Here is an 11,539-nt window from a genome sequence, read left to right as displayed (position 1 = left end):
TAAATCATCTGATCATAAATGCTGTCTTTGACTGGTTACATTTATCTTTTATTTTCCTATCACTGTTCATTTCATTACTTTTCTTTTCCGGGCATTCTTAGAATTGTTAATGGTGGTTTAAAATCTCATTTAGGATTCTCTCTGTCTTCCTTGATTGAGACAGAAAAAGGATTATAAAATAAACTAAGAATGACGATTGACGCCAACCCTCCGATAAAGAAAAAGGGGATGACGATTGTATCATATTCCTGACTTCAGTATTAATTTTGAACGTTTCGGTATTTTTAAGGTGAAAGCATACGTCTGTCACAGGTAAACAGGTAAACACAACTATTGGATGTGTTTAGCGAACTCTGAATCTATATTCATCAACCATCCTTATGAACTTATTTTGCAAGGTAGAAGATGAATTTTGGCCTTAACTATGTTTTGACTTTAATGTTGCTGCACCTCAAAGTGTCTTTTTTTTTCCCTAGACGACTCATGACCTCTCATGTATTTTCGCTTCTACTCAGATTCTGACAGCAATGCAAAAACGTCTGCAAACTTCACCATTGACTCCACTGATGGGACCATCTTTCCCGTTGACGGAGTGTCGCCCGGTGCTCATGAACTGGTAGTTGTGGCGTGGAACGAATCCGATACAACGGTCAACGATACAACGTCGGTATGTATCTCAAGCCTAATCGAGGTATTAAGTTAATGTATCGACATACAACCAACGGATACACGACGTACAGGTCGTGTCGTGCATTACATTCCGCTCTCGTGTGTCTGAAAACTCCTATATCGAAACATCGCAGATACAATAGATCGTATTGAGTTAGGATGGTTTTGAGCATCGTTTATAACCACATATTGTTGTTGTTGTTGTTGTTGTTGTTGATGATGATGATTTTGTTGTTTGTGATTGTTTTATGTATGAACGGTGTGGAGGAAGATAGGTTCATTTAACGCGCGAGCTTGATTCATCCGACCCCTATATGAAATATGGTGAAAGCGAGCGGATTAACTGCTAAGACTTATCAATAAATTGCTGTCTAGTTGTCAAACATTCATAATCTATGCTATGTCCGGTGGCAGAGTATTAAAATGGTCCTGGGGGCCTTGGGGCAGGGCAACTTATGACAATAACATTGTTAGATTTTAATCGTCCTCTGTCGTGCTTTTAGTCCATGTAAACTGTCATATCCAGATACCTTTAGAGGTAAAGAATGATATAATTATATCATTGTATTATGTTATAGTTCCAATGAAGATTTGATAAAATTTTGGCTAACGCTGTACCCCCGCCCCCCCCCCCCTCCCCGTCACTCTATCTGACAGGTCGTCATTGTGGTCACTGGAGAGAATAGCGCCCCCTATTTCAGGAATGCAGTGTACAATGTCAAGATCAATTCTACTTCCGGTGAGGTCATTGACCTGGGTCCTGAAGCAGTCAACTCGGACTATCCGAATTTTGCGACGGGCGAGATCGACTTCAGTGAGATTTCCGAAGTCAACGAAGATGGCGAGAATACAGGTATTCGTTTCCTTCTTGGAGGACACGCCATTAAGACGGAGGCGGCTTGACATAAATTCATTCCCTCTTACCCTAGAAGATTATCAATGCAGCAATCGCTAGTTGAATGAACTAACATCCATATTATCCACTTTTCGCCAATATCATTATCAGCAAAATATCTAACATTGCAACAATAAAAGGCATGTTTTGTTGCGTCGTCTATGAAAAAGAAAAGACCATCGAATCGCAATTAATGATAATGATGATGATGATGATAATGATGATAATTATGATAATTATCATTATGCTACCATTTGTGGTTTTTGTTATCATATTGTATTATTATCATTATCATTATTATTATTATTATTATTATTATTATTATTAGAAGTTGTAGTAGTATTTTTTATCATCATTATTCTCGTTATTTCTCTTATTGTTGTTATTGTTGTCATCATTTTTTAGCATTTTGTTCATTATCATATTAATGTTATTTTGATATCAATATGTTCAATTCAATTCAATTCAACTTTATTTTCATTCCCATTAAATAAACAAGGAAAATTGTAAACAATGCATTAACAAAACATATTTGTAAAAATTTCAAAAACGTAAATTAACAAAATACATGTAATCATCTGCAAAGCAATAAACAGTCCAAGAAAGTCTTGAAATCTCATCAGAAAAATCTACAGCCGTCAACATTATGGTTTCTTACACACTTTTCACCTTCACACATGTAGAGTACTTCACCGTATCAGCGGAGGGTATGGTCTCGTTGACTGCTGGAAATCAGGTGGTTAATGACGTTTACCGCCTCACAGTGAGCGTTCAGGATAGGGCTCTCGAACCCTTGAGCAACCATACCCTCGTCATCATCGAAGTCGACATTGAGCCTATTATCGATCCGGCCGCACCGTACATATCGAAAAATTGCTCGGATGAGATCAACATTGAAGAGGTAAGGCTTGCTGCATGGGCTATTACTCTTGAGAAATATAGCACGTTGGGAATGAAACCCAAATATTTATATAAAAATATGAAGAATTTGATAGCGACACGGCCATTTTCAAGCATTTTAAAATCCATTATCCTTTCAAGTCCATTTCAAATCCTAACGTTCATTATCAGATAGAACAAAATAAAAGTATTTCTACTGATATCCACTCTCAATTGTTGCGAAAATAAGATTACTTCTGAAGTTATTATTAAAGATAGCCAATACTTTCATATAATTTTAAGAGTTTGATCATAAATATTTCAACATGACAAGAATGGAGTTGACTTGATAATAATAATACATGTTATGAAAAAGAACCTCCCACAGTGCTGCTCTCAAGACATGTCTGTTTAAAAAGTATTATGAATGAGTTTGGTTTTGCATACATGGTACATACACTACATATCCTCTTTCTATTTTCATCCCTCTCCCTTAAAACACATAGAGACACTACGGTAGTGATATGCGACAGAACCCATCATAATGTAGATTGCGTGAATGCAACAATATTAGTAAAATACTGACATAGCGTCATTGCAGGAAAACTGACAACGATGTGAAGGAAATATAGAAATCAACTTATTTTCACTTTATTTCTGGAAACATTAAAAGAACACTTCACTTGCTTCTTTCAGAATGCAGGAGGAACAGTATTACCTTTCAAAATATATGTCAGTAGCAAGTTGAGGGAATGTATTCCCTTTCATTAAAAAAAAGTGAAATGCCTTTATATATTCTTTACAAATTATCGTTGTCCTGCAGACGTGAAAAACTGCTGCCTTCGTCTCAGCCGGCGGTGGAGGCACTAAGACTTTAAGCATTAAAAACTTTTATACGGATTCTCCGATTTCTGCAAACTTTACGGACGTGTTCATTTAGTTCACTCAATCGAAATAAATTTATATTTAAGTTTCATTGCTCTAAATGAAAATTTCGGTGAAAGAAATGATACGCCCGGCATGTGCATTTCACAAATAAAGCTAATGAAACTTATTTCTAATGGAAACGAGCAAAGTTCAATTTTGATATGTTCTTGTTAAAACACAAAAACAAAACAATAATCTAGCATGATTCAGGAGTGTCACTTGTCAGACTGAAGAACACGTTAATGTTTGTTAAACTTGAAGACCTATCTAATTCAAATTTTCAATTATTTTTTTTCATACTCCTCATTTATGGATATTACAACAGAATAATGATACAAGTTCTTTTAGCTTGTAAACAATATGCAGAAAACAAACAATGTACATGGTAATAACACAGCAATTGTAACAATAAATGGTCAAATTCGAAATGTGATTGAACATCTATGCTAAGCTTTGTGTGTATTTATGGTTACAGCTCGTTATTCCGAAGGTTCGTTATTCCGAAGGCTCTTTATTCCTAAGATTCGTTATTCCGAAGGTTCATTGTTCCGAATTTCATTTTCGGATTAACCAATCTTCGGAATAACGAACCTTCGGAATAACGCCACAAATTTTCGGATTAACGAACCCTTTTTCATTTTCGGATTAACGAACCTCTAGGTATAGGGGATTTGAGTGTTTCGGATCAACGACCCTTCGGAATAACGAACTTTCGGAATAGCGAACCTTCGGAATAACGAACAGCACCCGTATTGATGTATGTATAGGTGTATGTATGTATGGGTAAATGTGTTTATGTGTGTGTGCTTACTGTGTACATGTATGTAAATTATTGTACGCACATGCGTACAAAATCCTATAGCTGTTATCATGATAATGCTTTATAAAGTTTATTTAGCCTGAACGATATACGATAAGTGTACGGATGTTATATGATACTGTATGCTACACTCAACTTTATATAATCGTACATGTACATGTATTACCATTCCTAGACGTTGTCTAAAAATGAAATGAAACAAAACAAAGCACAGACAAGTAATGAAGTAATCAAGAGTCCTTAAACAAACTTTTTTTATTCCACTCTCCGCGGACACCGTGGCAGGAAGAGGAAGCGACTGTCATATGTTTCGTGACGGCTAGTTCTACATACGATGAGGTGGTGGTAATGGACATGGAAGACAAATCAGATAACTTCGACTTCGACCCCAACACAGGTCAAATATGGACCAAGGGGCCTATCGATTTCGAGACAGATCCGAAGATATATCAGGTATCAATTAAATCTATTTGTTTTCTTTTTATCAGCCGCATCGAAGAGCTTTAAGCAGAAGCCGCAAGGCTTGTAACACGCAAAAGGGAATTTGATCATTATCATAACTCCCATCCTTCGTAGTCTTCACTGGTTGCCGATAAATAAGTAAATCAAATCAAATCAAATCAAGTCAAATCAAATCAAATCAAATCAATAAGAGTTCGTATCAGGTTTAAGATTTTGACCTTTTCATACCTCAGTGAACTCATCAAGCCATATTATCCTGGTCGTAATCTGCGCTCAAAATAAAGATAAAAAATGAAAAAATCTTCTCTCTGAAATAAGTTTCAAATCTAAGACATTTGGTGATTGGGCTTTTTTAAAAAAAATGGCGCCATCTTTATGGAATAATCTCCCTCTCAGTATTAGATAAATGACAGATTTTGATAAATTCAAATCTGTATGAAAAACTCATCTTTTTGATAATTGTTTATTATGTGTGAATAGAGAAATATTCTAAAGATTCTGTTTTCATTTGTGCACCCATATATACCATCTTTTGGTATTATGCTTTCTAAGAACTGTTATTCTTTATTATTGTTATGTTTTGCTAAGTCCAGAAAGAATGGGAAAATAGTATACATTACGCTTAAAACACGTCAGGAGGATGATGGAGCCTTTTTATGTCATTTTAGGTCTTCATTATCATGTATATATTTAGTGTGTGCCTTGTAGGCCATTAACAGACAACAACAAGAGAAAATGATAGAATAATCCTTTCGTGCGAGCAGCATAAAGGCATAATTGGAAGCAAGATATTATCAAGCAGACGGATGAAGACCGAGGTATGAGTTTTCTTTAATTTGTCTCCCTCTGTAGATGTACGTCAGGAGTTGCGATCCTACAAATTCTATTTGTACAGTTGGGGTCAAATCAATGAAAATTCATACCTTGAAGAGAATCATTCATTGAAATCTGCGAGGTAGAAGCAATTGAGAATGTGTGGGGATCAAGTTAAGCAACTGATAATAATAATAATAATAATAATAATAATAATAATAATAATAATAATAATATAAGAAATAATAATACTGATAATAATGATAGTACTAATAATGATAAAATTATAATGAAAACAGTTATGATGATGACGATGAATAACACTTATAGCGCTTGATACTTATAAGAGCATTGACACAGAAAAAAAAAATCAAACCAAAATACAATTTTAGAAAGACAGTTACTAGTCAGACTATGCAAAGGGAAGCCAAGACAGTATAATGTGGATATCCAAGTCCTTGTTGCGGTCAATTAACCGAAAAAATAATTTGTATTACGCTGATAAAATCAAACGTACTGAGGAATCTCGTCATAAATATATTTCATACAAGAATGTTCTTACTCAAATTTTGCGTTGTGCAAAGCGAAAATATTTCAGTGATCAGATACATTATTTTAAACATGATATTCAAAATACTTGGAAAGTTATTGATTCGGCCATTAATAGAAACAAAGAAACATCCCGTATTACTACAATCAAACATAATGATCTTACAATTGCTGATCCAAGGTCTATAGCTGATGTTTTTAATCAATATTTTTCACAAATAGGAAATAATTTTGCTAAAAAGATTTCTAAGTCCCAAAAGTTATTTGTTGATTTTTTACTAACGCCTAATCTCAGCTCCTGTTTTTTTTTTGCTCCCACTCACCGGAACGAACTAATTGATATACTTTAGATTTAAAGAGTAAAAAAAGTGCTGGTTATGATAATATTGATAATGTTCTTTTAAAAAACATCATAGATTTCATTGTTGACCCTTTGGTTCATGTTTTTAATTTGTCTTTAAGTAATGGTATTGTCCCCGAGGCTATGAAAGTATCTAAGGTTATTCCAATTTTTTAAAAAGGGGATAGAGAAGTAATTATAGACCAATATCTTTGTTATCCACTATCTCTAAATTACTGCAAAAAGTTGTACATTTTAGACTTTTTGATTTTCTTAATAAGCATAACATTATTTCTAATAATCAGTATGGTTTCCGGCAAGAACACGACACATCTCATGTAGTCCTTACTTTCTTAGATAAAGTCTCCAAAGCCATCGACAAATTTCATCATACTACATGTATAGGTGTGTTTCTGGACTTCTCCAAGGCCTTCGATACCATTGACCACAAAATACTCCTTTACAAATTATCCCATTATGGTATTCGAGGCATGGCCTTGGAGTGGTTCAGGAATTACCTTACCAATCGCAAACAATTTGTTTATATTAATGGTCATAAATCTGTTATGCATGATATCACTTGTGGTGTACAGCAAGGCAGTTTACTTGGTCCACTTTTATTTGTTCTTTACATCAATGATATAGAAAATTCATCAAGTATTCTTTCCTTTCTATTATTTGCTGATGATACAAATGTGTTCTTTTCTAGTTCTGATCCTGTGTTATTGATCGATACTATGAATATCGAGATAAAAAAGTTACTTTGCTGGACTAGAGCCAACAAATTATCAATTAATCTTCAAAAAACTAAATGTATGCTTTTCAGTAATTCTTTGGAAAAGTTATCTCAGAATATTTATTTGGATAATATAGCTGTAGAAGAAGTTTCTTCAATTCGATTTTTAGGTTTGATTCTTGATAATAAGCTCACCTGGAATTTGCATATTGATTCAATTTCTAGAAATGTCGGCGTAATCAATAAAGTTAAATTTTATTTCCCCAAAATGTTTTATTAATGTTATATTCATCTTTAATTTTACCCTATCTGAACTATGGCATTCTCGCCTGGGGCAACACTTACTCCTCATATCTAGAAAGAATATTATTATTGCAGATAAAAGCTCTTCGTATTATTTGTAGAGAATCGTGGAGATGTCATACTAATGACTTGTTTTTATCAAAATAATATTTTAAAAATCAAGGATTTGTATTGTTTGAATTTAGGTCAGTTTGTGTACAAATTGATAAATCATTCCCTTCCTTTTGCGTTTGACTCCATGTTTATTCAAAATAAAACTGTACATTCATACCCCACTAGACAAACCAATGAATTCCATTTACCACTGTCTAGGACGATTTTTGCAAAGTCTATACATTGTATTCTCCTTCACTGGACCTAAATTTTGGAATTCCCTTTACAGCAGCATAAAAGAATCTCTAAGTTTCAACACTTTTACTTTGAAATTAAAGAAAATGTTTGTTAATTCTTATATCACTGGGATTTGCATTTCGAAAGCTGCTAACTGATTTCTTTGCTGCTAATGTCTTTACTTTGTTTAATCTATTTCATAACTGTTATAATATATTACTTATAGATAGTCCACTTCTTGGTAAAACCAAAGTCTCATGTGCCCTGGCATTGACCCTTGAACTCTTCCTGCTTTGCCCTTTCCTCTGTCTTCCTCTGTCTTCTACACGCTTGGCTTTTTAGCAGTCCCCTCCATTTCCGACCTTTTCTTTGTTATGATTCAGTCACATTTTGTTCATGTATTTCTTCATCTAGTATGTTTATTGATTCATGTAAATGACGTGTATCTAAATTTCATTTGGAAATGTAAAAGTTACATTGTACTTGATTTGTTTATATGAAATTGTCATATTATATGCTTTGGCCGGAAATGAAATAAAAATGAAATGAAATGAAATGAATAATGAAAATGGAAAAACTATTCGTCAATTGTACAAGTGATTTCCCTTTTGCCCTAGCTCCTGATCTACGCCGAAGGAGCGACGTCGAAGCTGCGGAACTACACCACGATAACGGTGATGGTTGACGACATCAACGACAACGCGCCGATGTTCTATGGGGTAAATTACCATTGAATATAGACGAAAATCTCCCGCTCTTTATCATTGCAGCATACATCTATCGTGAATCTAGGTAGACCTAGGTGGCATTTCCAATGCTATCTCTTTTGATTTGAAGACACCGACAGGTTTGACCCTAAGAACTCAAATCTACTCACGGAAGACACACAGACGACAAAAAAGTTGTTATATGTATATATGTATATATATATATATATATATATATATATATATATATATTCAGTATCAACAATTGAGAAAGAGCGAATCGCTCGAAAATTTGTGTGCCGAAATAAACTGTTGGTGGATACAGCATAAAATATTTTTCAGTTTTGTTTTAGATATTTTCCCCAATATTTTGTGTGATTATTTTATATTTTGATATTTATACAAATGTGTATGTTATTTTTTGCGTGATTTGTTATCTTTGGTGAAAATTACAATAATAAATGAAATGAAAGGAAAGAAAATGTAAACGCCATGCAAAACATGTGACATAATAATCAGACACATATTTAAGCATTTATGACGAAACTGCTTCCATCTTTTCTTCAGTTGAAAGAATTCTTCGTGGAGGAGGATGGACGAGGTGAAACGGACTGTAATCAAACTATTGGCACTGTTGAGACCACGGACGCTGACTCCAAGAACAACTCCGATGTGGTTTACCAAACGGGTATGTAGCTCGCGGAGAAACAAAAGTCATTAGTCTAAGATCAGAGCTAATGAGTAACTGCTAACTATGTATTGTTAGTTACGTTCAAACTTAAACTTTACGGTTCGATATGGACATAAGGTCATAGGGAAGACACTACACTTCCGATATAATCATCGAGCGGGATTCGCTCGTAAGTTGTATCTTAAAGTGAACCGTCTACCAGACGTGATGGTCACATTATGGATCGATTGATTAGAGCAGTTCAATGTGAAAATTCGTTGCATGTATTGTGTGTCGTGGTTTGTTGACCGATGAATGGGCCCATGAATGGGAACATTTATCTGTACCGAGCAATAAAAACTGAAACTTTCTGTTAAGCACGCAGCAATGTATAATCTCAATACGCTAGTCCTGGGGGTGTTTCATCAAGATAGTCAGCGCTAACAAGTTGTCAGTCTCTGACAATCACCATTGTAACAGTCAGTGACCAGAACATCTCAGCCAATCAAAACCAAGGATTTTGCTGAAATCGTCAGCGCTGACTAAATTGATGAAACACCCCCCAGTTGTTCATTCGATTTGACTGATCTACTTTCGATATTTGTTACAACATATATCAATTCAATTCAGTTCTATCCAATCTAATTCAATTCAATACAATTCAATTCAGTTTAATTGTTTATTTATGGCCTCTCTTAAAAAGAGGCCATGCTTGCTGATTAAGGGCATTTTTATTCCGTAATTTCAACAAATTGTATTGTATACCGAAGAACCTATTTCAGTGTGCTATTTATTTATTTTTTTTTTCGATTTCTGCTTCCAGTTTCAGTTTTTTTAGTTTTTCCGCATGTGCCAATGAAATAATTGAAACAAATCACGGCAACTTTTTTATTTGTATTCAAGGTAAGAACATTATCGTTCCTTTTTAGGTATTTTGTCTTAAATTATTGTTCTTATATTGCTGTAATCACATAAATGTACGTCACAATCTTAATTTTTTTTAAAACTCATCTTTGGTATTCTGTCATAGTTGCTTTTTCTTCTTTCAGAAATCACATTATATGATTTCATATTCTTCAGCTTTATTTCGATGGCCTGTTTGTGTGTATAATGATATGAGCTCGACATTAGCGGGGGCCTCTATAAAAATTTATATCAGGCGGACCACCAAATTTAAAACAAGGCTATCATTTGGTGGCCCAGTGTGGCAACAAGGATTAAAAATAAATCGTTACATTTGGTTTTATTTCGGGCCTTAACGATTCCAGACTTTAAAAAAAAATGATGTCTTAAACGGGCAACCAGAGTAAAAAGTTAGTGTCGAGACAGTCACACTCACCCACCCCCGCCCCCACCTCTTTCTCTCTACTGTTCATAGATGACCCGAAATTTGAAATTCGCGAAGAGAAACTTATGTCTATAGTGTGCCTCAGGAGAGAGTTTCATCCTGAACGAACATTTCTTACCATCACGGCCGTGAACGTCGGGAGCGACGGACTCATGAACCAGACCAACAGCATCACCGTGACTGTCATTCTCGAGGACGTCAATGACTGTCCGCCGACTTTCGATGCTGACCTCTATTCAGTTGTTGTTAGCGAGCTCGTAGAGGGCGTAGATCTCTGGACAGGCTTGGATTACGTGACGGATTGTGACGATGTAAGACAGATCGAACGCTGTGTCCTCTTCCCACACCCCCCCCCCCCCCCCCCCCCCCCGGGGTCATCCCACGAGACCGACACCCATGAGTCATACAGCCCGCAGGTTCGACAGTAGGCAAATAAAGCCCATGAGTTCAACACTAGATAAAAATAACCCACGAGTTCGACAGATGCTACAAGGGATTTAATGTGTCGGTCTCGTGGACCTTGTTAGATTAGTGTCGAACTCATGGGTTGTATGACTCGTGGGCTGTATAACTCGTGGGCTTTATGACTCGCTGGTGTCGTTCTCGTGACGTGCACCGGGGGGGGGGGGGGGGTAAAGGAAAAATAATGGCACATAAAATCCAATCTGCTCCTGGCTGGCGTTCCATGACAAATTCAGACCGCTACAATATTCATGAACGCCAGCCAATCGGTCTAGAGCAATTACCCCCTGGGCAATTACCCCAGACCTTCCCCTGGCCCTAATTCTAACCCTGAACCTAATCCTAACCCAAACTCCTAACCCTAAATCTAACCCTAACCCTAATCTTTACACTAACCTTACCACTAACCAGTATTAAGCCGGGGGGGGGGGGGGGGGGTAATTGCCCTCTGGGGGTAAATGCCCGGATACTTGTACGTTTGTCATGATAACTTGGTGTATTAAAGTTGGGCAGGGAGGTGCCTCTCACCTTAATAGATTGGGTGTGCAAGTTAACGATGTTGCATGAGCGACCATTCTATTCACAGACATGTCGAGTGGTCCAGTATTTGCAGTTTGTACACTTCGAAT

General features: G+C 35.9%; 1 protein-coding gene across 1 annotated transcript in view; it reads left to right on the top strand.

The window, feature by feature from the left end:
- The first annotated feature begins 2,187 nt into the window (after window positions 1–2,187).
- The window catches only part of LOC139707913 (protocadherin-15-like), a 29,909-nt gene continuing 20,557 nt past the window's right edge, over window positions 2,188–11,539 (top strand). Inside the window, exons 1-5 of the mRNA XM_071619907.1 lie at window positions 2,188–2,465; window positions 4,476–4,643; window positions 8,341–8,442; window positions 8,998–9,118; window positions 10,479–10,759. Coding sequence (XP_071476008.1) covers window positions 2,211–2,465; window positions 4,476–4,643; window positions 8,341–8,442; window positions 8,998–9,118; window positions 10,479–10,759 — 927 coding nt within the window. The 5' untranslated portion in view covers window positions 2,188–2,210. The remainder of the gene's footprint in view (window positions 2,466–4,475; window positions 4,644–8,340; window positions 8,443–8,997; window positions 9,119–10,478; window positions 10,760–11,539) is intronic.

The sequence above is a fragment of the Diadema antillarum genome, unplaced genomic scaffold, assembly GCF_040938485.1.
Source record: "Diadema antillarum isolate AM-2024a unplaced genomic scaffold, OU_Dant_1.0 seq00001284_RagTag, whole genome shotgun sequence".
Classification (NCBI taxonomy): Eukaryota; Metazoa; Echinodermata; class Echinoidea; order Diadematoida; family Diadematidae; genus Diadema; species Diadema antillarum.
The sequence above is the reverse complement of the archived record's forward strand: the minus strand, read 5'-3'. Positions and strand labels throughout refer to the sequence as shown.